General features: G+C 40.6%; 2 protein-coding genes across 3 annotated transcripts in view; one reads left to right on the forward strand and one right to left on the reverse strand.

Moving 5' to 3' along the window:
* wdfy4 (WDFY family member 4) overlaps positions 1-25,967 on the forward strand; it is a 37,129-nt gene that overhangs the window by 9,898 nt on the left and 1,264 nt on the right. Inside the window, exons 15-62 of the mRNA XM_013913516.1 lie at positions 16-74; positions 175-389; positions 483-586; positions 713-905; positions 1,205-1,281; positions 1,361-1,579; positions 1,719-1,903; positions 1,993-2,224; positions 2,591-2,742; positions 2,818-2,929; positions 3,029-3,219; positions 3,323-3,475; positions 3,559-3,632; positions 3,981-4,139; positions 4,262-4,350; positions 4,448-4,544; positions 4,640-4,842; positions 5,019-5,185; positions 5,258-5,377; positions 5,456-5,635; positions 5,721-5,879; positions 6,273-6,399; positions 6,483-6,634; positions 6,879-7,117; positions 7,202-7,317; positions 7,418-7,609; positions 7,687-7,793; positions 10,233-10,310; positions 10,433-10,624; positions 10,709-10,778; positions 10,864-11,078; positions 12,944-13,092; positions 13,178-13,292; positions 13,470-13,555; positions 13,644-13,706; positions 17,678-17,720; positions 17,899-18,018; positions 18,459-18,582; positions 18,666-18,772; positions 19,877-20,027; positions 21,341-21,432; positions 22,644-22,853; positions 22,936-23,056; positions 24,155-24,312; positions 24,445-24,603; positions 24,707-24,886; positions 25,139-25,321; positions 25,825-25,912. Of these exons, the coding sequence (XP_013768970.1) occupies positions 16-74; positions 175-389; positions 483-586; positions 713-905; positions 1,205-1,281; positions 1,361-1,579; positions 1,719-1,903; positions 1,993-2,224; positions 2,591-2,742; positions 2,818-2,929; positions 3,029-3,219; positions 3,323-3,475; positions 3,559-3,632; positions 3,981-4,139; positions 4,262-4,350; positions 4,448-4,544; positions 4,640-4,842; positions 5,019-5,185; positions 5,258-5,377; positions 5,456-5,635; positions 5,721-5,879; positions 6,273-6,399; positions 6,483-6,634; positions 6,879-7,117; positions 7,202-7,317; positions 7,418-7,609; positions 7,687-7,793; positions 10,233-10,310; positions 10,433-10,624; positions 10,709-10,778; positions 10,864-11,078; positions 12,944-13,092; positions 13,178-13,292; positions 13,470-13,555; positions 13,644-13,706; positions 17,678-17,720; positions 17,899-18,018; positions 18,459-18,582; positions 18,666-18,772; positions 19,877-20,027; positions 21,341-21,432; positions 22,644-22,853; positions 22,936-23,056; positions 24,155-24,312; positions 24,445-24,603; positions 24,707-24,886; positions 25,139-25,321; positions 25,825-25,912 (6,777 nt within the window). The remainder of the gene's footprint in view (positions 1-15; positions 75-174; positions 390-482; positions 587-712; positions 906-1,204; positions 1,282-1,360; positions 1,580-1,718; positions 1,904-1,992; positions 2,225-2,590; positions 2,743-2,817; positions 2,930-3,028; positions 3,220-3,322; positions 3,476-3,558; positions 3,633-3,980; positions 4,140-4,261; positions 4,351-4,447; positions 4,545-4,639; positions 4,843-5,018; positions 5,186-5,257; positions 5,378-5,455; positions 5,636-5,720; positions 5,880-6,272; positions 6,400-6,482; positions 6,635-6,878; positions 7,118-7,201; positions 7,318-7,417; positions 7,610-7,686; positions 7,794-10,232; positions 10,311-10,432; positions 10,625-10,708; positions 10,779-10,863; positions 11,079-12,943; positions 13,093-13,177; positions 13,293-13,469; positions 13,556-13,643; positions 13,707-17,677; positions 17,721-17,898; positions 18,019-18,458; positions 18,583-18,665; positions 18,773-19,876; positions 20,028-21,340; positions 21,433-22,643; positions 22,854-22,935; positions 23,057-24,154; positions 24,313-24,444; positions 24,604-24,706; positions 24,887-25,138; positions 25,322-25,824; positions 25,913-25,967) is intronic.
* On the reverse strand, positions 13,747-17,552 carry lrrc18a (leucine rich repeat containing 18a). Of its 2 annotated transcripts, none has more exons than XM_005743905.1 (3): positions 17,523-17,552; positions 16,365-16,451; positions 13,747-14,759 (listed from the first exon to the last, which is right to left on the reverse strand). In XM_005743905.1, the coding sequence occupies exon 3, from the start codon at positions 14,753-14,755 to the stop codon at positions 13,913-13,915; it is 843 nt and encodes a 280-aa protein (XP_005743962.1). In that variant the 5' UTR covers positions 14,756-14,759; positions 16,365-16,451; positions 17,523-17,552; the 3' UTR covers positions 13,747-13,912. The 2 variants fall into 2 exon arrangements, with proteins under 2 accessions (XP_005743962.1, XP_005743961.1); XM_005743904.2 differs by having other exon boundaries at positions 16,365-16,454; positions 17,388-17,526.

The following is a 25,967-nucleotide window of genomic DNA, read 5'->3' on the forward strand; positions in this document are numbered from 1 at the left end:
TTATTCTTCACCCAGGAGCAATCAGAGTTATTATGACTCTCCTTCCATCGGTTTTTACTCACGAGGACCCACAGGTACCTTTCCATACCTGACATTTTACAATCTCTAATGTGCCATACTTTTTAATCCTCAAAGAGGCCCGGCATTAGAGAAATTAATTTTCCTCTTTCACAGCTCTCAATGGAAGTCCAACTCTCACTTGCACACCACATCCAGGCAATGGTCAAATCTGAGCGAAACCGTCAGATTATGTGTGAGGGTGGGCTGGTCTCCATCCTCCTGGCCCACTGTCAGAGCATGTTGCTCACTCCTGACCACCCACTACATCTACCTGTTACACGCATTTTGGAGAAGCTCTCTTCCCAGTGCATCACTCCTTCAGACTTCAGGTCAGTTATGCACATAAACTGGAGTTTATATTCAAAGTATTTCTTTTTTGTACTGAACTTACAATATTGTCTATATAACCTTTCCCTCCTCAGAAAATTCCTGTGTTTGGGGGATCCTCTCATGTGTTTGGGAGACAAAACAGCCAAGCAAATACAGTCAGAATGTAACCCAGAAACCAACGGACCTGTATCAAATGGTACACATGTCAGGTTTTTTTTTTTTTTTTTTTTTTAATCAATAAATATTTCATTTCATCCTCTTGAGATTTAGCTTTGGTTTTAATACATGAAACACATTAGATTTTGCTTGTTGTCTAAACCAGGTCACAATACAGGGGTAAAGACATTGAAGCGCAGCTTCAGTTTGTTGCAGTCTACAAACTCCATTGGTTCAGCAATCCCTGTCCACCAGATCCTCAGTCTCGTGTCCATGACTTCACCGCGGACCTTTAAACCACACAGACTCTCTTGCTCACCTGCTTTTGTGGAGTTTGACATGAGTGAGAGTGGATATGGGTGAGTTCTTGCTTCACTGAGCTTCTGACTACTCTTGCAATATTAAATAGAGTAGATGATTAGATGGGGTTTTGTTTGTTTTTTTTGTTGTTGTTTTTTGCTGCAGTATCAGATTTCATCAAGTGATAAGAAAGGAAAAATAGTGAGCATACAGTAGTGAAAAGAGATAAGAATTTTAAATCATTACGTTAATAAAATATTGTGCTGTAAGTGTTGCACATAAAATTACCTTATAATTAAAATAAATAAATAAATCAGCCATTTGCTAAATACTTGTAATGTAACATTTTTCTTTGTAGCTGTCTTTTCCTCCCCTCTCTGGCCACAGTGAAAGGCGTGACTGCTGATTCAGTCTCAACAGGTGGAATTGGAGGAGGCAAGTCCCCATACTTTATTATTGCAGATTTGTGCATGATTCTGAATAACTGTTTAATCAGTTCCCTCTCATATTTCAGACTGCAGAAGTTTTCCACCTACAGCTGGTCTTTCATTTACCTGCTGGTTCCAGATCAACAGGTTCAGTTCAGCCTGCGATTCCCACCCAATCCGCTTACTGTCTGTGGTTCGCCACATGTCCCGCACTGAACAACAGTACATCTGTTTGTCCATCTCCTTCTCAGCCTATGACGGCTGTCTGGTAATATCTACAGAGGAGGAAGCATTAACATATCTAGGTGAGAGTACTGTTTGTTCTTGGTATGAACTTAGCAGAATTTGTTTTGAATTTTAATAAATTTTTAGTTAAAAACATCAGTGTTTTTGCAGTGAGGTGTTTAAACTACAGAGACCATTATCCTCCATGTTTTTCAACAGATATGATGGAGCCGGAAGCTGAAGTAAGCAGTCCCACATCTTTGCCTACGTCGCTGAGGTTCCGTTGCTCCAGTATGCTGGTCCCAGGTCAGTGGCACCATCTGGCTGTGGTCATGGCCAAAGACTTGAAGAAGAGCTGTGTGACCTCGGCCTACTTCAATGGCAAAGCAGTGGGGACAGGAAAGGTATGCTGCTGAGAGGAGAGAGGAGCTGCACTGATTCAAAGTCTTACTGTAGCATTCATGTGTTCATTCATGTGTCCATTTCCTGTCAGATGAAGTATATTCAGCCATTCCCTGGTCAGCATGTCTCCATGGACCCCTCAGCTGTGATTGATGTATATGGAGTAATGGGGACACCACCTCTCTGGAAGGAATATGCTGCTGTAGTGTGGCGAGTGGGTCCGTCTTACCTTTTCGAAGAGGCTTTGAGCTCTGAGGCAGTGGGTGCTATATACACACAAGGCACCGCATACCTTGGCAATTTTCTGGCTTTGCGAAACACAAGTGAGTCAGCGTTGCACTAATTTCACACATCTCTAATTTGTTCACTTTTAGTGAGTCATCCTAAATGGGCACTTTAGGTTTAGTCTGATTTTGTCTTTTGTCATGAGTTTTCATCATGTGAACCTACAATTAAGTACAAGTTTAATAGTGTCATAACAGTTCTCATTCAAAAAAAACATCATGGTAGATTATTTTAAATTATTACATCAGTTGCATGTAATTGCACAAGTAGTTTTTCTTAATATACAGAATTTGACAGTTTATTGTGATCCATTATGTGAATCCATCCATTGTGCATTGTTTAGCTTCACTCGCTGGACTTGATATACTTCACCGGTCTATATTTACCTCTCTGCTTGTGTCCAGGCCATGATCGAGATCATGACTCTCTCCCTCTCAGACTTGTTCCTGAGGAGAGGATCTCATTTGGCATTAACCCAGCAGTTTCCACATTAACAACTGTTGTTCAGATCAGAGAGGATTACAACGAGGTGGATTGCAGGCTGATTGCTAAAGAGGTAAGGTGAGCCTTTTGTTGAAACTAATTGTTTGTTGTTTTAATAGATTGTAGTAATCCATGTGTCTAATTGCAGATGGGGATAACATGTCGCGATCAGTCCACCCCTGTGTTCCTTGCTCAAAACATCAGCCAACACCTGAGTGGTACAGCTCGTACCATAGGAGCAGCGCTGGTTGGACATTTTGGTAATTCAAATATTGTCCTGAAACTGTTGTTCCCTATTACTGACACTTTATTTATTCATTTATTCATTTATTGTTTTACGTTTGACTACTTCCTTCTAGGTGTGCGTACGTTCACCCCTAGTTCTGCATCTAATGGTTTTCTGTACGTCGGTGGACCTGCTGTTGTTCTCAGTCTGGTTGCAATGGCACCAGATGATAGCTCTTTGTATGCAGCAGTTAAAGTCCTTCATTCTGTTTTGGAGACCAACTCTGCCATGCAGCAGGAAATGAACCGCATAAATGGATACAAGGTCTGTGAGATCTTCATGTGCTGGAGTAGCACAGTTGATTTATTAAAAGACATAAATATCTGCTGTTTACAGTTGTTATCTCTTTTTATGTGTGTCCTTGTAGCTGCTAGCTTTCCTGCTGAAGATGAAGAGCAGTCTGGTCAGCCACCGAACCTTTCAGTTGGTTCTGCATCTCACAGATTCATTTGAGCCGGGCTATGGATCTGGTTGCCTACAGAAAACACCTGCTTTCCAAGCTCTGCTGTGTGACCTAGATGTGGGTATCCAAATTTTACCCTGTTATTGTTTTATTTTATTTTTGAAGGCTAGTGAGAATCTTAATGTCTCTCTGTTTTTCAGGTGTGGCAGAATACTCCAGACAGTCTGCATCTTTCAGTTCTGAACTACTTTGCTGAAATCCTGAATTCCTCAGGGTAATTTCCACTGTTATCAACGTGTAACCCGACCACAGTGTCTACATATGTAGTAGCTAATTTATTATTAACTCAGATGATTGACAAGGTACGGGGCACAAAAGAGGCTTTTGTTCAGAATTGATGACAGACTTTATCGGCTGTTCTGTCAACATTTATAACGGCTTCCCATCGATATCCTGGAACTGTATGACAGAAAGTCAAGGGAATGTTCAACAGAATCAGCGACAGAGGCTGAAGAGAAGACTGAATGTTTGAGTGGATTGCTGTATTAGATTTTCTGTCTGTGGGAACAGATTGCGATTGATATTAATACTGTTTGCCTTTCCTTCACTGTATCCTCAACAGTGACAACGGGAATGCAGCAGTCATCCACAGCGTGGACATGTTACCAAAGCTGCTATTTGAGTTGTGTGACCCTGCTGTGACCATTCAGAAGGTTGTGATTATTTCTCGTGTCATCACATCTCTCCTTAAGGTTTACTTGACCGCCACTGACATAAGCAGGTATAGACAGGGAACGCACTGTCAACAACAACTGTCCTTTTGTTACATTTTTAAAAAAGTATGTTATCTCATTATGGTTGGTAAGGGCTCATACTTTCTCTGGATTCCTTTTATTTGATTAGACTTGGGCTTTTCCTGGTCTACACTCTTCCTCCTTCCAGTAATGCACCAGAAAGCGGTGAAATATCTGATGTTTCACAAGATGTGCCAGGTACAGCACAAAAAACCAAAACCGTATCTCATAGTGTGTCATGTTTAACTCAAGTTGTTACTTGTACTGAGCCAGGCCTGTCTCCCCTGTGCTGCAGCTCAGAGTACCGGCCCAGCCAGCCTCATCTGGATCCGCAACCAGATGCTGCTTTTGCTTTGCGAAATCCTTGAGCCAGACAACTTTTTAAACAAAGAGTGAGTCTGTTACCTTTTAGCTATCCAAATTCTGAGCATAAAGAATTTATCCATTTTCTTGCTTAACCTTGAAAATTTTTTTTTCCCCCTGCTAGTCAACAGAAGGTCGTATTTGATGCCTTGGGCAGTGATTGGTTCCTGTTCTTCCTTCAGCCACACCTTCATCCTTCCACATTTAAACTGGGTCTCATTCTCCTCACACACTTTCTGTCAAGTCCAAGCCAGCAGAGAAGCTTCAGAGACGGAGTTCTTCCAGGAACACTCATTGGGGGCATGGAAGAACCCTTTGCTGTCATGGGTACATAAAGTTTAACATTATATTTACTTGTTTAATTAGAAGTTTGATTGCTTTTAAGTACTAATACAACCACACTAAACAGCAGTTTTTATAGAGAACGTTACTTATTAATTTTACACATATAAGTATTTCACCTAAAACCAACTAATATCAGTAATTTTTTGCCATGCTGCCAGACAATCTTCAAGCCAATTCTTGGTCTCACGAGTGCGTCAGTACCACGTGTTCTGGTTTTGATGTACTGCGGGAGTTGCTGATCAAACAGTCTCATCTACCTCACGTGTATGAAGCTCTGGCTGCTCTGCTCCAGGGGAAGAAGACCAGTCACACTGCAAAGGGAAATGTGGGTAATTTGTTGTTTATTTATTTTTAAATGTAGTAATCTGTCTTGGTCATAATTTATGATATACTGTAGGTTTGTTTGGATGATATCCTGCAGCCACTTATTGACAACCAAGTGGAGACTCCTGCCCAGCCCCTCTGTGTTGAAGCTGGTTTAATAATGGTGGAATTGGTCAAAGTTGTTGTCACTCAGGTAATATAAATAAGCATAGCACTTCAGTTTTTCACCAGAAATGGATCATGTTTAATAACTTTGCTTTTGTTCTTACAGCCCTTTTCGCCATCGAAGTGCAAGTCAGTCACTGATACATCATGGGAGTCACAGCTTCCAGCAAGCGTGATGCAGTTTCTTTGTCTCATTCATAACCTCCGGCCAAGAGACCCACTGTGGGCATCACCCACATTCCTGCACGCGCTCGCTGGCGTTGTTTTCCCTCTGGATATTTCAGAGGTCTGTGTGGTGTTCTAGTTCCACAAAATTCTTTAGCAGTTCTCCTCTCTCTGCTCTTATTCACTCATTTTCTCATGTCTTTCAGGGGGCCAGGAAGTGCAACATAGTAAGTGAAGGCGAGGATACAGTCAAGAGTCATCAAACCCAGAAACCAGTCCTTGATTTCATCCGTATTCTTCTTATGGACAGTCTTCTCAATGTGTCTGCCAACACCAACGCTCATCCTTTTGTTCTGCTACTGGAGGTGAATTTACATGAGTACAAGTTATTGTGTAATGTTTCGGCATAAAATATATCAAACATAGACAACATGTCCTTATCACAAACAAAAATATATTTCCATTGAAGAGGCCTCTTTAGTTTACACTAATACTGTAAAACTCTCATTTGTCCAGAAGGTGCCACTCTATACTCAGTTACTAAAACAAGCATAGTCAAGCTATTCTCAATTAAATTATTCACCACTAGGAGGGCAAAGCACAAAGAGGGCAAGCAATGCAGAGTTCTACACGTTTTCAGCTAGACACTGCAAGTGCAGATGCTGATGGCAACAAACATCAAATTAAAAGAGAAAACTTTTACCTATCAACATGTTGTCTCATTAATCTCTAACCACTTAACTACTTAAATGTTGCAGTTTTCCCCTGATGGTGCATCATTTGAACAGAGCCAGAGTTTTCAGAGTGAGTTGCTGGAGCTGGTCATAAATATCATCTACATGCTCAGCGATGAGGAAGACAACAACACTCATCTGAGTTCACAAGGTAGAATTACAATCCATGCTTTATACGAATACTTGAATTCTGTACACAAAAGTGTGTTTACTTTTTTTATTTTAATTTCCCAGACTCCAGTAGCGAGAGGCCTGAAGGACGGATGGTTACACTGATGGAGAATGTGGTGCTTTTCAGTCAGACTTTGCTATTGAAACTTTACATCGGAACTTATTTGGCAGACTGTGAGATTTTGCTCAACTTCCTCGCAGATCAGATTGTGGTGGTGAGACAAATGCACATACACAAACATGCATGTAATGGTATGTGAATGTTTCCTCTAAAAAGTGTACATATTAAATTAACAAAACTTGCAAAGCTGCTCTATAAATTGTTAATTTGGAGACAATTTTATAATCAGTGGGAACTTTAAATTATGATGGTGCAACATCTGCCCACAGTGCGCAAATGACTCATTTTGTTTCGGTTTTATTTTAACTGATGATAAATGCAATGCTGTATTCTTCTAGGCTCTAGAGAAAGGCCAAAGTCAAAAAGAGAAGATTGTGTCTGACCTCTACTCATGCACCAATAAAGTCCTCCTTTACTTCTTGTCTCAACCGCGACATTCCCAAGAAGAAAAGGAAGTGGTCATCAAGGCATTGCAGACCTTAATGGAACGCTGGGATGTTGTAATGGCAACTTACAATGGAAATGCCAACTTTGTTACTTGCCTTCTTCACTGTTTGTTACTGATACGTTCTGGCAGGTAACAGAAAAACAAAACCCACACACAAGTGCGCACACAGTGAAACCTGATTCACTGGTAATTCACACTCTCACATTTTTGTAGCTATCCTGAAGGTTTTGGGTGTGTGGCACAAAAACGGAGCAGAAGTTCATCCAGCCTGTCTCTTGCCAAAACTAAGCAATCCAGATCCCTCAGCAATGGAGGAGATGGTTTGACAGGTATATGAATTTTCCTTTACATTTACCACTTTAGTCTGACATTTTGTCAATTTTAAGTCCACCAGGTCACTCAGAAAAATTTGGTGCTTGTGTGTTCCAGATGAGAGCCAGCTAGTGTCCTTAGTGGAGGCCTGCTGGTCAAAGGTCATATTGGAGAGGCAACGCATGCTTGAAGAAACCTATAAGATAGAGATCTCAGCGAGCCACAAAGTGCAGACAGAGCCTGTCAGCATGACTGACATTAGTCCTCTTTGGGAGGAGATGGCACGCAAAGCCTGGCTTCTACACACAGGTTAGTTCCTGCCATGGGAGGTAATGCCTGACCATTAGTGCCATGATACTGACATCTAAACCCTGACTTTCTTTCAGAGTATCAGAATAAGAAAGTGGCCAGCAGCTCTCAGAAGAAGTTTGACATCAGCAGTGCTCTTCGCTCAGCTTTGGGAAAATCAGTTCCAGAGTCAGTAACTGTAGAGGTAATTGTGCACTTACGTTGTCTCAGTATTTGGTTCTTCTGCACAGAGCAGGCCCAAGCTCTGTGACTGTTGCCCCCTGTGAGGATTGTGGGGTTGTTACCTTTCCCATGTGTCTCTGCATCCTAGAGCTCTGTGCCAAACACTCATCCCAAAGTCACCACTATCCTTGTGCTGTGGGCCATCCAGCCCTGTGGGGGTGTTTGATTATTTCTTTAAATAGATTTGGATTATCACAGCTGATTGCCCCTGAGTGGGCATTGTAATTGATATCTGTTAGGCCAATCCATGGGAACACTCACTACAACACACTGTTTGCAGCTGAAGGTTAAAGACGCGTTTATTGTTGTTTTTTCCCCCCGAAAAACACGTGGCCCACATCATTAGTTCCCCCACAACGCTTAAGACGTCGAGCCATCTGGAGCAGGGAGCAGGGACATATTACTCAGGCACACAGGCATGAAATTACCGCGTCTGTGTGTCTGTCTCACACCCTTAAAGTGTGTGTGTTCTTGCGCACGTCTCTTGCCCACAGAAATCGGGTTGGCAATTATAGTGGTACCAATCTGATGAAAACATTATTCATTTGATGTTATTCTTTATCATATCAGTCTTTGACAGGCTATCAGAGAGGGTGATGAATTGTTTTTCCATCTGAGATGCAGGAAAGAAGAGGGAGGAGAAATTTTTTTTTTTCCCTCTCTGCAGTGAGTTGCACCACTTTGCTCAAAATAGGTTGCAGCATGCACTGAGTGCTCAGGAAAAAAATGGAATCATCAGCTACGGTCAGCCAGTCAGCTCCCTTTTTTTTTTTTTTTTTTTTTTTTTCTCCCCATCCTTCCTCATGAAGAAACAAGTGAGTCATTAATTAATTTCTGGATCATCAACTTATGACCTTTGTTTGGCATGTGACGAGCTTATGGGGAGTCTCTTTTCAGACACAGGATCCATGGTTGCATAGAGCACTGAGCATAGTTTCTTGGGCTCAGAAATGTACATTTATTGAACAAAAAAGAGTTTTAAAGCCCACTGTAGGTAATGAATGAGAATATAGAGACTGATAGGCAGACTGTGTCCTCAGTCAAGCTTCAGTGCAATCCTTCCAGAGATTTATTTCATCACCGAATGCAGTTTCCATAATCATATCTGTGTCCTCATATTAGAAAGATAATTAACAGCACTAATGATCACGTTAAGTTCATTACACATTCACTGCCAGCCCAGAATGAAGTTGACATTATGTTGCCTTATCATCAAAGGTGGCGTATTGTTGGGAAGTCATTAAAATGGAAATGAGTGTGATGTTCTGATGTTAATTGCAGAGGGAAGAGATGAGTTATGTATTTAATGCAGCATTTAAAAAGCCAATGAGGTTCCTATCTGCTAAATGGGGTAATTAATGCTATATATTACTTATGTTTGTCAAAATGAAGGAATGAAATTAGGAGATGATGACGCCGACTTGCTGTTTATCTGTCACAACATGGCTCTAGCTTGCAAACTTCATTATTACACTCTTTTCTGTCTGTAATATTTCTATAATCTCCCCTCAGATTACCCCTTTATTTCTTTTTCCCTACAACTTCTCATTTGAATAGGCAGTCAGTCATTTAGAGAAACACTTTTCATTCTCTGGCGAGCTTGTCAAAGTTTGGAACATTTTTGGGTTTCACTTTTATTCTCTCCCCCCCCGAATTCTTTTTCCTTTTTCCTGCATCTCTTGTAATGCAGAACTAGTTGTTTTTCCTTTTATTCTACTTGAAATCAATTATTCTGTTCGTGGGTTTATAGTTCACAAAATAGAATTAGTATCTGTAAATAAGACTCTATATAAAGACTTACCGCATTTTCATTCAGTCAATTAAACGGCTTTCCTGGGTCAGCTGTGAGGATGGACACATGTTGTTTCACTAGTCTCTCAGCGAGCACTGCTGTGATGATGGGCTTAATGAAGCAGTTAACAGTCAGAATATGATCCCAGTGTGTCTGCTGAACATGAGCATCCTGCAGTGTCAACACGGCTTTGTTTTATTTTTTTCCCTCATTTTTCATTTCTATCCTCTTTTAATCGACGCATAAACTCTGACTCGCACAATATAAAAGCATAGACACACACTTACCTTGCCCTTTACGGTGGTGTGGCTCAGCAATATTAATGTTTATGTTAATTAGATAATACCAACAAATGATTACATTTCCAGACAGGGTTATTGTAAGACTGTAGCCACTAGCTTATTTTGCCCAGTGAATGCAATTTAGAGCAGATGTAATTGCATGAATGCATTGTAATTGCATGAAGAAACAACAATACTATTATGCATATACAATTTATGTGAACATGATGTGTACTGTGTGTGTTTGTACGATATGAGCTGGGGGAAGAGTGATTGTGCTGCCCCTCTTTTCATTTGCACCCATCAGGTTACTCTTGTTGCTTTGCAGGAGTTTTTGTCCAACATGGAATCGCATCGACAGAGAGGCTACAAAGTGTTGGAAAAAATGAGGGCAAACCACTTACAGGTTTGATGGAAATTTTTAACATGAATACGCTGCAGTGTATTTTATTACAAATTTAAAAGCGGGTCTAATGCTGTTTACCTCTGTGGCTCTTCAACCCCCCACTATTCTGCTTCGTTTCGCAGGTACGTGCCTCTGAGTGGGAGCATTTGAGCTTCACGTGGCTGAAACTGGAGGCCGAGCTGCTGAGGGAAAGAGCCGTTTTCGGACCTGGCCCAGGAGTGCTGTTGAGCCAAGATTGGGTGCAAGACGCTGCTGAAGGACGCAATCGAACGAGATCACGTATTCGCAGAAAGACTCTGAGACAGTCCAAACGGGTATAACACTTTTGTGTGAAACACATTTGATGTTCAGATAGTGCACAGTCTAACCTGTTACAATGTCATATGTTTTTACAACAGGCGCTAGGAATGCTGGGTATAAGGCCCGACATGTCCGAAGTTGGCAAAAACAGATCAGAAAGTGACGCGGGTAAAGATGATACCTGATTGTTTAATTAATTTTTTTTGTATTGACTCATTATGCTCAGTGGGGAAATGTATTTTCATTCTAACAGAGCCTAAGCTCTTGTGTGAAGTTGCTGCTGAGGTTAAAGACGAGGAAGAGGATGGAGGACATTTATGTGATCGACTGACTTTTTTCCCTGCACTGAAAGACACACCTGTTATCACCGAGGATCTACCCGACCCTTTAGCTCCTGTGCCCTGCTCCCTCACGCAAGACTGCCCGGACATACGTGTCATCCTGCAGGAGCTGCTCCCAGGAGAGGAGGTACTTTGGGTTGGAGTGTGTGTTGGTATGCTGGGCTGCAAACATGGTCCTAAAAAGAAGCACAACTGCTTCCCACCCTACTAATATTCACAATCATAATTATCTGATGTAGACTAAGGGATTCCAATTGCCCAGTGCTGCTATCAGAATTTCATCTTTCCTCATTAGTATAATGTTTTAATGTTGAGGCCCAGCACAGCTCTTCTCATTCTTACAGTGAGTTAGAAACCAGTGCACATGTTGACAGGGACTCTCATCGCTCCGGCAACCAGCCGCGGCTTTTAATGTTTCTGACAGAAGTATTAATAAAAACAGTAGGAGGTGATGCAAGCTGTCTTACATCCGCTTAGTAAGTGTGTGATGTGTGCAAGTGTGTCCTGTTGTCTTGCAGTGGTTGAGTGCATGAGTCCTGCTGAGCTTCCTGTCAAATGAACACAGTCATTAGCTCTGAAAAATGCACACACATGCACAGACTTAACACACACACATGCAGTAACACACAAAGGGAGACCCACTCATAATTAGCTTGCCAGCGCCAATAGTGTGATTATGACAATAATGTGTGTGGGGAGAAATCAATGGTCTGACATTAGGGCTCTTAGTCAATAAAAGTCCTCCTTTTCTCTCCTTCTTCCCATCATCAGCTAAATCGCTCTCAGACTGATAATGCGTATCTGTCCAGCGCACAGTAAGGAGATAAGGAAACAAGTTTATTGTTATGTATTTAATCTTTGATAACAATAAATTTAACTATTTTTTTTCTGAAATATAGTCATTGTTGGAGACAGTAGGCTGGGTGCCAGTTTGCTTTCACTGTTGGAAACTGCTTCACAATCTGAACATGATATAACTCAGTGCAAGATTTCTCTACCATGTCGCTAAGACTCACTCACCTTGACTCTTCTTAAACACTTAAGTGATATTATTCATAGCGTATCCCTGCGTGTGCATTCAGACAAGAGGTTCTGATCACTTATCAGGTTTTCTATTGTGTGTGTGGCAGTGATTAATTCTCCTAATAATGGCCAGGCAGGGCCTTCTCCTCCGTGTGTGTGTGTGTGTGTGTGTGTGTGTGTGTGTGTGTCTGGGGGTAAGGAGTCTGATTTGATTAGTATAAATTGTGAGGAGCCTGCGGGTGTGTAAGGGCCCCATATGGTTTTTGGGCGCTATGTCTCAGAGGGCCTGCAGAGGGGCCAACACATGGAGACAGCCAGGTGCATGCACTCGTGGTGAAATGAGGGGAGACAATAGAATTATCCACGCATTATCACAATGCAGTTAGCATTAGCTACAACCAGTACTGAAAGCAGCATGTGGGTTCACTTTGGCACTGGATGGAACACACACTGCTGGAAAAAAGGGGGCCGGGCCTGCTAAACCCCATCAATCAGTTCAGATAATGAAGTGTTCAACTGTGTCTTTTTAATAATGATTAAAATATGTGATTAAAATGATCAATCAAATAAGGCCTGAAGTGCCTGTGTTGCTGCCATGTCATGTCCTTAGAGATTGAGCGAGATGGGCGCTGATGTGGATTGTGCTCCTCACATGGGGTTTAATGTATATCTCCTACTCTATGCTCAATGAAATTCAGTTTGAAAGGATTTTACTGGCATGAAAGTTCAAAAGAACAAGTTAATTTCATTTTTATTTCATTTTTATTTATTTAAATGGGACAGTGCAATTTAACATAGTCCAAGTACAAAACATGACACTGATGTGACGCACATACGTTTATAGCTGTTGCTAATTTTCAACAATTGTCCCTTGTTGGGCTTACAATCACAATACATACATTGTAAAGTACTTTACACAATAACAGCAGTATGAACATTAATGCAAGAACTCTTTCTCTCTTGCTGTAGGTAATCTCTAAGATATGTGTTGTGATGGTGAGCGGCCTCAGAATCACAGAGGGTTTGCTGCTGTTTGGGCAGGAGAGCCTGCTCTTGTGTGAGGGATTCACCCTCAGCCCTGCTGGAGATGTTTGTTGCAGGAAGCACCACCCCAGCAGGTATAACTGTGCATGTTTACAGTTCTGCACACCATGGATCTTCACTTGTCGGTCATTCATCATCCTGTGTGTCTCTTTCTGCCAGTGTGAGGGATTCCTTTATTTCTACCATGCTAAATAAAGACCTGCCAGCAGCCAGTTGCAAATGCTGGCTGTATGAAGATATCAAGGAGGCACGCTTCATGCGTTTCCTTTTAGAGGTCAGACACCCATACACCTACAGATATCAATCACATTTGATCTTAAACTTCCTCTTCTTATGCACATTTTATTTGCTCTTATCTTTGTGGAAAAGCGAATCTGATAGAATTTCTGTTTAAAGTGGGGGAAAATATGCACTTTAAAAAGGCTACTGTCCCTCTCTCTGTAACTGTAAGGATGATGCTATTGAGATCTTCATGAAAAACGGTCACTCAGCCTTCCTGGTATTCCTGAATAAAGACCATGTCTCTGCTTATAAAAGGTAACATATTTATATATATATACTGGATAATAAGAAAGATTTATTTTCAGCATTCTGATCTTTGTCTTTGGTCTTTTTCTCCCTACAGGTTGAGCAGAGTAGTGCCAGCCTTAAAGGGCAGAGGAGTTGCTGAGGTCATTGCTAATGCCAAGTAAGTGTCATGAGTTTCTTAGAACCACCCATAGGCAATATTTCAACAAATTTCTTTTTAATCATCAGTAGAAACATTAAGCTTACAAAAAATAGTCACAGCTTGATATAATGCACACGCCCATTAAATGCTGTGTGACTGACCTATCATTCCATCCTTTCCTGCTGTTTTGTTTTTTGATAAGTTGACATCAGGAGACCTGCTGGTCATTTGACTTGCACACATTCAAGCTTTTCTCGTAGTCTCCACAAATCCTGATTGACTGTAGCCACTGAGTTTGGTGCCACCAGGCCAGGAAATGCGCTTTTCTTTTTCTTTTCAGACATGCAATTATCTACTCCTTCTGCTTCCCTTCCCCTTCTCCCTTCCGCACCTCCTTTAATAAGCTTTTCCCTCTCTGCTTTACACCTTTTAAGGCAGGTCCTACACAAGCTGCTCTCATGGACCAGATACACATCCTCCTTATGCTCTGACTTTCCCTTCAGTAATGTCTCATCTTTCCTTTGATGGTATGATAGAGGATTTCGTTTCACATTCACCTTGGTGAGGTTGCGTAGGCCTTGCAGAAATTGTGGTAACTTTTTAAAGAGATTATCAAACAGGCCCAATTCTTGAAGATTTTCCAAGGCCACCAAAGTGAGAGGCAGGTCATCAAGCTGGTTCATTCCTAGATTGAGACTCTTCAGATTAGTCAGGGAGCCAAGGGTGGAGGGTAAACCTGAAAAGGTTAAGCAGTTGTTGGAGAGGTTTAGGTGTGTAAGTCCCCTATGGTTGCCAATGGACTCAGGCACAGACACTAGCTTGTTACTGTGTAGATCCAGCCATCTCAGTGATGACAAGTTCCCAAAGTTTTCTGGGAGTTTCTCTATGAGGTTGCGGCTCAAGTCCAACTCGTCCACAAAGGTTATCTTGAAGAGGCACTTTGGGAATATGGTTATTCCCATGTTGCTAAGAACGAGTCTACGCCATCCATCTGGGGTTGTGCGTATAGCCTTCTTTGCAGTTTTGAGGGTCACCTTTGTCCCTTTTGCTTCCTTTCTCTTGGGCATGGTACTGCAATGCACAGAGAATTACTGAACAAGTCAGTTTAAAATTTCAACTTGGCCTCCCTTTTGAGATTATTTCACCAAGAGACCAATTTACAATAATTTATCTAATCTACACCACCACACAGTACTCTAGCAAACAAAAGGGTTGTGAGTTTATGCGTAAAGATGTGAGCGTGTGTGTGCGTTGTGTGAGGCTGATGTGATTTATTCAAATACACGGGCTTATGTAGGCCTCGGGCGGTGGGGAAAGCATGCTCTCTGAGGAATGAGAGCTCGAACAGCGTGTGTGTCTCCATGAGTGTGCATGTATCACAGTGTTGTGACTGCACTAGTGCGTGCTCACCCAGTGTTGCCCATGGGGGTATTTAAGAGCATGACTCTCTAATTAAGGCTAATGCTGGGGAACAATAGGAGAGAGGCGACACTGGGTAATACAGCAAAAACAAATGAGTGCTGATGCTCCCTCACCATTCAGTGGATTGCGTTGCTTGGCTCTTCTCAGGCAAGAAAAGTGTGTGCGTGTGACATATTGCCATGCAGGTGTGTTGACAGACATGGATGCGCTGTACTGTGTGTGTGTGTGTGTGTGTGTGTGTGTGTGTGTGTGTGTGTGTGTGTGTGTGCCTGTGCGCACAAAGAATCAAATCAGGACTTTGATAAATGATAGTTGGTGAGTGTTGGGAGTGTAATGAGGGCTTCGCTCTTCTCCCCTCCCTGTCTAAAAGAGCAAGGTGTGTGTCTGTTTGTGTCCGTGTTACACCCCAAGGCCCTCTCTCGCCTCATTCATCATCCTCAGGATGAGAGAGGTTATCCACTGGTGCTTGTTCCCATTATAACTCCTATAGAAAACTATTGCATGAAATTATTGCCTGCAATTAGATAACACGTACTGAGCCAAATGCAATGATTGATTTAGTGCAGTTTTACAAAATATTTGGTCAGGAGTTATTGGCGTTCGAAACGGACACACTTTAAGAGGCTCTTGATCATTTGAACTCATTTCCCACGTGCATCCTTATTTCATCTTTGAGTTTCTGTCTGTACTGTACTTTTAAGACTTTCATCCGCAGTTTGTTTTAGGTGCAATATGCCTTTAATTGCCAAGCCAAATGAAAGGACGGACAACAAGAAGCAACTAATCCTTACAGTACTTACAATTTAACAACAAAAAAAGCATGGCAGTACATCATATTGATCATAGGTCTCACTTGTAAATGAGACATTGAGTCTCAATGGGGCCACCTGTATAAATAAAGGTATTCGTCTAACAGTTTACAGTTTATAATTTTAAGGGTGTATAATGTCAAAACATAAATAACGTATACATACCATGCTAATGCTAACATATAATTCTAGTTGTCTGACTTTTATTGAAATGTTTTAAGTATAACAACTTTAACTAAAATAGTGTTTTCTGTGTTAGTGTTAGTCTAAGTTTGTTGTTGTTGTTGTCTTGCTTCATGATCATCACTTGTTTCTGACCTGTGTGGCTATATAAGATTTCTCTTTTAAGTTCTAAATTTAGACAACAGTAGGTTATTTGTAAGGATAGCTTTAGAGCTTGGACTTGTACCACTTATTATCAAAATGGATGAAGGCAGGCACTTACCATATTTTTCCCTTTGGATTGTTGTTAATCAAGTGAAGAGCATTCCTTAAGCTTCTGTGAACTGGTTGCTCATCTCACAGTCTCTCACTTCTGTGCAAAAAACAAAACACGTTTTATTGAGATGCAACACCTTCAAAGTACATTTACAATGATCAGCACAATTTGGTTGGTATGTGAAAGTTTTTGTGATTAAATGACAAGGAAAGACCATTCTTCTATATCAAAATTTTCCTTGCCTTCCTGATCTGAACGGGGATAGTTGAGGTTCTTCTTGTTTTATAACGTTACTTAGCAACTGGGCTGCTTGGCGCCTGGACTTTATTGCCCTGTTACTAGTCCACAGAGGAAGAGAGGAGATTTCAGGAGCAGTTGATCACTTTCCTTATTTAGATTAAGCACATTTAGGCAGGAGTATAATACTGAATAAAATGTTTAGTCACACTGTTATTAAGTATCTATTTTCTCAAGCCAGTCACACACTTTCTTGTAATTAGAGATAAGCAAACTGGTTTAGTTTCTTAAAAAGCAGCTTTTATTGTAGTGCCTGAAGAAATGGGGCAGATTCAGCATGTCTGTTCAAACATCAGTATCACCTGATATGGATCTGTCTGGAAATAAGCTGACATTTAGCAGTGAACAGCTAAAAGACTTTAGACAGTTGTTACTTTTTGTGACTTTTCTGTTTCCTTCTCGCAAAGAGTGGAATCAGAACCTAAACAGGACAAGTTGACCTGTCAGCATTGATATTTCCCAGTCAGCTATAAAAAATAACTATACAACAATACAATACCTAAATAAAGTAAAAACAGCTGACACCAAGTTAGATATTAACCGTTGTTTCTCATTGCTGGGAAACAGGAATTTCACAAGATGATGGTGCCCCTGTTGTCCAAGTAATCATCAACTTCCGTTAGGGAAAAATGGTGCCACATGTCAAAACATGCCCTTCAAGTCATCAAATCTTCTTTCAAACATTCCAGTTTGCTGAAGTAGCTCCAAGTCAAAGAACCTAGTCTTAATTACCTCGTTTCCTCATCATGTGCTATATCCTTCACATGTCTGCTCACTATTTATGCTACATACTGTAGCTCACATCAGCCCCTTAACTGCTCCTGCAGCTGTGTACACACACTCTGTTTTCCAAGTTCGCTCACTCACCTCAGCTACACTGCTGTTGCTGAACTCTGCTGTGCATACATTTAAACTGTGGTTGCTAGGCAACAAAGCAAGCAGGAAAACTTTGTGTTGATAGGCACTGCTCAGTGATCAGCTTCTGTTGCTAATTCAAAGTATTTTCTCTTGTTGTGCTTTAGAAAGACTCCTGTGGTTGAAAAGATGGCCCTTGTCAAATGGCAGGTAATGCATGTTATGATTTTCCATAAATTGTTTGTGCTCACAGATTGTTTTGGGCAGACATCCATTGCCAATGTTGAAGGAGCAGCCAACAAAGTTGAACAAATGGCATTGATGTAGTCCACTTTATTCTGAATTGACTTGTTTCTAAGTTGTGTTTTTTTTCTTGTCTGTCCTTTAGAAGGGGGAGATAAGTAACTTTGAGTACTTGATGCATTTGAATACGATCGCTGGGAGGACATACAATGACTTGATGCAGTATCCGGTTTTCCCCTGGATCATTGCTGACTACAAGTCAGAGGTAAACCTCACACATGACGTCTCTGTCTTAAATATTGTCTCAAACTGTGGTTTTTCAAGAGTCCACAACCAGAAGCTAACGGGTCTGCAAAAGATTTGCTCTAAATTGTAACAATTTACTCTATCAATCAAAAGTGCATCAATGAAGATGGGGATTGTTAATTCTAATTTTAAAAAAGCATTTTGTGTCCATTTTTATCCTTCCCTGCTGTAACTGCAACATGTCACATCAGGTGTCACTCATTTCTCTCAGGGTGAAACAAATCCTTCCTGCTGCTCTGTAGCTTGGCTTAGCAAGCTATCCGGTGAGCCTGGGGAAATTTCAGTTGGCCCAAGTAATACCAAGTCCAGCTAAATTGGTCCAATAAATGTAACGGGATCCTTTGAGGGAGGTGGGGACAAAGATGTGTCAAATGTATGATTTATCTGTGTCCTTCACAGATTCTTGATTTGTCAAATCCTGCAACGTTCCGGGATTTGTCCAAGCCGATGGGAGCTCAAACAGAGAAAAGGAAACGGATGTTTATCCAGAGATACGAAGAAGTTGAAGGCAAAGAGAGTGAAGGTATCCATTTGGCTCAATTTTATTTACTTTTACTGCTTTATTCATGTCACTGTTAGTATCTTTAAAGTGATTTTCTCTAACAGACCTGACAGCACAATGCCACTACTGTACCCACTACTCCTCGGCCATTATTGTGGCATCCTTCCTTGTCAGGATGGAGCCATTTTCCCACACCTTCCAGGCGCTACAGGTGAGTCCAATAACAGAAATTTAACAAAATACTATTTGCATGTAGGAAAAAGTAGACCTTGTTACTGACATGTCTGTAAAAGTGGTTTAGATTAAAGATGATGACACACACAGTATAAAATTCAAGACTTTTCATTTGGCAGTCACATTTTTGCCAGTTAGGCATCATAACTTCACATTATTATTAAAGTCCAGAATTTGACCAATTGGAGCAACTCTAGCAGCAAAAAGAAATATTAACCATTTTGCAGAGGTTCATGTCATTGCTGTGGAGTGCTGTGGCTCATAAGACTGAAAACATGCAAAATTTGTTGTGGTTGATAAGGTTACAGCATAAATGAGATCATTAAAGAAGTTTTGTCTTAATTTGTCAGATGAAATGACGGAGAAAGTTGTGTTCAGTATGTTTTAGTAACCCACAGGGCTTTCTGCAAACCCTGTGCTTTCGATGCCCACTGGCATTCATCACATTGTCATTTTTTTTTTTTAAATGTAATCTTGCTATTAATATGAAACTAATGTGAGCTATTTTCAGCTGTCCAGATCCCATTTTAATGCTGTTTTTGGTACAAAAACAGATTATAAGGACATTTTAATATGTATGCAAATAATTACACATAGCGTCCAAAAGAAGCCAGTGGAAATAGCCACAGATGTTACCAATTTACAACACAGCATCCAGTTGATTATAATGAAAAGGCATGCATATTTGATAGTCAGAATAAAACAATAAAGATGTTGAATTAGGAAGCCTTTTTGTCTTCTGAAGCACATAATGGGTGTGTAGTAATATCCATAACTGGATTTACATCTCTAACCCAGTTTACCAGTATATATGCTATTTTCATTCATTGAGGTAATTGTTTTACTCTAAATTACATTCACTCTCATGAGATTCGCATCACAGATGATGGAATTTTACAGAAAGATGAAAAGCTTTCTTCTAATGGTAGCAAATATTCTGTGCTTACATAATACAATAAAGAACATAAAATATGATTCTCTGCACTGTATCAGGCAGACTGCTTTATTAATATGCCCAAAGAAAAGTTTATCTCAGTGATGTTCTGCGGGTCTGACAGGGTTTTGTCTGCTCTCCTCACAGGGAGGGTTTGATATCCCAGAGCGGATGTTTTACAGTATAAAGAAAGAGTGGGAGTCTGCCTCAAGAGACAACATGGGGGACGTCAGAGAGCTGATCCCGGAGTTCTTCTACCTGCCAGACTTCCTGATCAACTCCAACCAAATCCAGCTAGGTCAGCTTTTTGAATCCTCTGTGTACCTAATGTTCGTAAATTAAAACAAAAGAATGTAAAGTGATTAATTCAGACTTCCCTACCCTGTCTCTTGTTTTTTTGTTTTGTTTGTTTTGTTTCTGCGAGGTCAGAATGTGTACTGTATGTCCTCAGTCATATATGCTACATACAATCAGCAGTCACTTTATCAGGTGTACCTTGCTAGTAAAGGGTTGGACCTCTTTTGCCTTCTGTGCTGCCTTCATCATGGCATACATTCAACAAGGTGCTGACCTTGTTGAAAACACCAAATATTGACATGAAGTTGCTGCACAATTGTTTGCTGCCCATCCTGTTCTGGTGACTTTTGACTACAGTCTGTGTGCCCACATACACCCAATTGCTATCATGTCATTGGCTTTTTGCATATTTGCATTAATAAGCAGTTGAACAGGTATATCTAATGAAATGGCCAGTGTATTTTCATCATGTTGGTGATTAAGCAATGATTCAAATGAGAGGAACTCCATGTGGAGTTATGTCCTGATTGGATTCTGAAGCACTCTATGTTAATTTGCATATGAGTGATCAACGATATTGCAGAATTTGCTATAACTATTCTTCTAAGCTTCTGGATAATAAGCTGCATAAGTGATAACAGATATGAAGCATCCAAAGAAATGGTGTGAAATTTAATCAAATCATTTCTTTATAATTCTTTTGTTGCTTAACTGATGAACTAATTAGCTTAATTTGAATGAAAGACGATACAGTAGAAACTGCACATGTATCCCACAGATTGACTGATTAGGTTTTGCATACATTTGTTCATGGTAATGAGGGAGCATATAACAGATCACACCACAGTGGTTTGCTGGAGTGTTCGTTGGCCATCAATGAAGGTGTGGCACAGAATAATAAGCTATATTAATCTCTGGCCTGTTCCTATTACAGTCATGTCGTTGGTCTTTCTTTATTTGGCAATAAAAATATATAGTATGCCACATGAGGATACCACTTTTTTCCCTTTATTTTTTTTAATCAGAAAGGCCTTAAACATTTGCAAAGCCAATTTGATTGTATATTGTTTCTTGGCACATTTTCGCCAGTTGGTGTCAGTCAGTGTAATTGCATGAAGCCGTTGGCAATATTGTGAATGGCATTATTCAAGTGTTAATGCATGTATATGTGTGTCTCTGCACACAAATGACACGCAAACAAAAACGGTATTTACTAATTAAAACACTGCTTCACCCATGTCACCAGTGGCTCCTCTTGATTTCTTTTTCCTACACAGTTCACGTAGTCAATAATGCATATGTGTGTCTTTTTAGGCTGTATGGAAGATGGCACAGCTCTGGGAGATGTCGAGCTACCTCCATGGGCAAAAGGTGACCCCCAGGAGTTCATTAGAATCCATCGAGAGGTCAGTGACACCTAGACTTTCCCCTCCAAACCGCTAGCCTGGCCTGTTGTGTACTCTTACTTATTTACCCACAACACCTAATAATGATAGTCCTTACCAGCTGATGTATACAGAAGATTCACTGTATTAAGTATCTCCGCACTTACATTCACTACATGTGTGGCACTGTAATAGTGTAGGTTGCAGTTTGTTGTTCATATCACAGATGTTGGTCAGTTCAGTAAATTCTCAGAAGGCAGTTTTGTCTCGCTGAGTTTGGTTCAGTTATGTTCTTGTGGTACTAACTGTTAGTCAAGTATAATGACCAGTTGTTTTCCTATACAGAAGATGCATAAAAAGGCATTTATCTGAAGCTTAGATGACAGACAATACAGGACAACAAGCCTATTTAACAGGATTCGGGGAACACATACGACTCTCTCTTTTTCATAATGTCATTATTTCTGCCAGTTGTTGATTGGTTGAATATTCTCACTATCTTTCTTCTTCTTCTTCTTTTTTTTTTTCCCAGCTTACCCTCATCTATCCCTCTGTGGGGTTATTGTACCCGTCTGTTCATTTTCTTTCTGTTTCTACATGATGACCCTCCCTTTTTCCATTCCTGGGGCATATGTGATGGTTATCACTCTGTAATCTACTGAACTACTCTTATTGCCTACCATTCTCATAAAATTAGTGACTTTAGAAGATTTTTTTTTTCTTCCACAGACAAATTAACTCAGGACAATATATCCTTGTTATGATACTTTTTTTCTTTTTTTCCACCTTTCTGTTCATCCAGGACGTGTTTATTAAAATGTGGCGCTAGGATATAGCTGGTCATAATGCCCACTTTTCCTCATTAACTCTTCAAAACCAATCTCTGGCTAATTCAACCCAAATCATTCTTTAATTGTAACATGAAGATATGCTCATAACACAGCTGTTCGGTCTCTTGCTGTCCTGGACTTCTAAATTGACTTTTGGAAGGAATTGTAGGGTACCTTAATAATTTGATTGGCTGTACAGTCTTAGAAGTTTTGTGCATTGGTGTCATATTAGCAGTTTGACTGATGGTTTGGGGACCACAATAATAACGAGTGCTAAACACTGCTGGGGTTTTTTTTTTTTTTTTTTAAAAGACTGTTGTATGCATGTTTTAATAGCTTTATAATATTATGTGACTAGATGGCTTTAGTTTGTGCAACAATCTCCTGCTCTGTTTGCTTTAGGCACTGGAAAGTGACTATGTGAGCGCCAACCTACACCTGTGGATCGATCTGATTTTTGGATATCGGCAACGAGGTCAAGCTGCATTAGAAAGTGTGAACACGTTCCACCCTTACTTTTACCCCCAGAAACGCTGGCAGGACACTAAAGACCCTGTCATCAAGAGCACAATCTTGGGATATGTCAGCAACTTTGGACAAGTTCCCAAACAGGTTTAAAAAAAAATGATAATAATAATGTGACGATGAATTAGTGTAATTGGAGTATATTTACTGTATTATGTATTTCCCATAGCTCTTCATCAAGCCCCATCCGCCTCGCAGTGGCTCTAAGAAAGAAGGGTCATCAACACATCAGCCAACTCCATTTTATTTCAAACTGGATAAGCTAAAGACCCCTGCGCAACCATTCAGAGGTATAACTAAACACAAAGATGTTCAGAGAATATGAAACATATCTTAGAGAATTTCTGGCTTCCTGCCCCTCAAAAGCTTTTTTTTTTCCCCTTCTTTGCTTTTCCTTTCTTTTCTTTCTTCCTTAAAATAAAAAATCTTTATTGTAAGCTGCTTTGTTGCTACAGGCCTTGGTTTCATATTTGGTGTAATTGCGGCAAAACTGTCAAACTATTCTAGTCTTCAAACTATGGTATAAGATAAAAACAAATCTTAATACAGCCTCATGAATGATACACATTAAACACTTTTATGCTGAGTAAACTAAATTGAATCAATTATAGTGATCTTCGTTGTTTTGCATTGTTCCACCTTTATTTTATTCCCTACTATTTGATGTTGGTTATTATACACCGGATGTGCCCAAATCTTAGGGGAATCGTTGAAATGGAGTGAGAATGCCCATAGATTAATTTACACTACAGAAAGATAGAAGCTATCTGTTAGAGCTACAATATGGAGATGACTCTGCTGCTGAGCCCTACTTAATAATCGGAATATCCCTATAGGCCCACTGAGGGATAGGAGATGAATCTGCGAATGCTCAGGGAGAGATTCCTGCATATTACATTTCATATTAAATCTTAGAGTGTCTGATCTGATCAATAAGCAGATAGAGATGAATAGGACGAGGAACACTAAGAACGAATGCAGACAGAGCTTCTTTCTGGGGATTATAGAAGCAGAACTGGCAATCGGATGTAATGATTTTGCCTCTTCCTGCATGAATAGGTCAGTTACAAGCACAATCACTGCCTTACTCCCAGATGCAGGTGCCCCCTAGGACCAAGCCTCAGCTCGTAACCATGAGGATGGCTGTTTTAATTGCCCAGTTTTTCTGTTCTCTCTTTAATGAAACACTTTACAAGTTTACTGAGATACGAAACTCTTTAATATGATATTTTTGAAGAGCTATTATCTTTATTACAGGTACACGTAATATAGAAAAAGGTCATTTTCTTTACTTTTTTTTTTTTTTTTTTTTTTTTTTTTTTTTAAAAGACTAACATTTTTGTGTTGGGTTTGACAAGTTATATATACTGTTCTAAATATTACTGTAGAGCTGTCAAGAGGCCCGGTAGGTCAGATACTGTGCTTGGAAAAAGAGGTCTTGGTTCTGGAGAAAAACCAGCTCCTCCTGTCACCGCTACTGTGCTGCTTCTTCAGCTGGGGATTTCCTGACAACAGTTGTGCCTTTGGAAACCATGCCACAGAAAAGGTATTATGTAATGTCAATGCATTTTACACATTTCCATAACTAGTTGATTGAAGTTGATGCTCATTAAACTTGAGCTCAGATTTTATCATAACATGGTGTAATTCTAAACACTTTATGTATGTCGACTTGTAGACGTTTGCAGTGTGTGAGAGTTTATGTGACTGGGGAGACATATTGTGCGCCGCCTGTCCCAATGTGACCACCGTCATCACTGCAGGAACCAGCACTGTCGTTTGTGTGTGGGATGTGGCAGTCACTAAGGATAAACTCACTCACATGAAACTCAGACAGGTTCGTCTGTCCAAATGTTTGTATGCTCTTGAAATGTAACAGTATTGTTGACAACTTATTTGCAACACACACGCACTAATACTAACCCCACTGTCCTTCACAGCCGTTATATGGTCATACGGATGCAGTGGTGTGTCTCGCTGTGTCTGAGGTCCACAGCATAATAGTGAGCGGCTCTCATGACCTCACCTGTATCCTGTGGGACTTGGAAGAGCTAAGTTATATCACTCAGTTAGCAGGACACACAACCATCGTCTCTGCACTGGCTATCAATGATCTAACTGTAAGTCCACCTTCTGGGTCCCCTTCTTTCCACTGCTCTGTCTCTCCTGCTCTTTTCCTCCTGTCCTTTGAATTTTTTGGCTCACTGTCGTCACGTTGTTCCTCTTCACTCATCTCGCAGCATGAGGAAGGGAGGGTTCTCACTGTTAACAGCATGAATATCCTGTTTGTGTGTGTTCTTCTCCTTTTTGTTCCCTCTTTCTGTCTGTATGTCTGCACACCTGAACATCAACACTATGTTAATATGTCCAAGGGAGAGATTGTGTCATGTGCTGGACCGCAACTCTACCTGTGGACCATGAAGGGCCAGCTGTTGACCTGCACTGACACTTCCTGTGGGCCTCAGTCAAACATCCTGTGCATCAGCTTTACACAGAGACACGAGTGGGATTCCAGGAATGTCATCATCACAGGCTGTGAGGATGGCATTATACGGGTGAGTTTTGTTTTAGTTTTTTCATGCAGGTAAATAACATAATGGTTGTGTGTATGATGTAGAATGTTTTTTGTTGTTGTTAATGCTATCACAATTCTCTATAGCTCCTAATAGATCAGTGGGAGTGTTTCTGTACAGTATTCAACTGTGGCAGTCATTACTTTGGTTTTAGCCTTGCTGGTACCAGCTTGGGTGTCCATCAAAGTATTAATAACAGTATATGAGTTGTGTGCAGTGTGTGACTGTTTTTTGCTTAAGATTAATATAAGCATGTGTTGCCTTTCTGCAATCAAAGCTGCAAACAGTAAATTGTGCTTCACTTTGGAGTGGGTGCCCATGCCACGTGGACAGCACGCACACATAAACAGTATTATTACGGTGTGTGTGTGTGTGTGTGTGTGTGTGTGCATATGTGCATGCATGTTGGTGCATATATGAGTGTATTTGTTATTATCTTGAATTATATTTATGATTTTGTTACTCGTTATGTGTCTCTCATACAGATATGGCGGGCAGAGTACACCAGAACACAATTACCTGCCCCTCCAGAAGAGCCTGTGTCCCCAGGGCAAGACCAAACAGAGAGAGACGGTAATGGCAGAACGATGGGATATACATGCAGGTGTTGTGTTCATAATAAAATGAA

This window comes from Pundamilia nyererei, unplaced genomic scaffold (assembly GCF_000239375.1).
Source record: "Pundamilia nyererei isolate P.nyererei 1_Seehausen unplaced genomic scaffold, PunNye1.0 scaffold00136, whole genome shotgun sequence".
Classification (NCBI taxonomy): Eukaryota; Metazoa; Chordata; class Actinopteri; order Cichliformes; family Cichlidae; genus Pundamilia; species Pundamilia nyererei.

Excerpts from the sequence above, each read along its gene's own strand:
- lrrc18a (XM_005743905.1), bottom strand. The coding sequence starts at position 14,755 with ATGCCCAAGAGAAAGGAAGCAAAAGGGACAAAGGTGACCCTCAAAACT.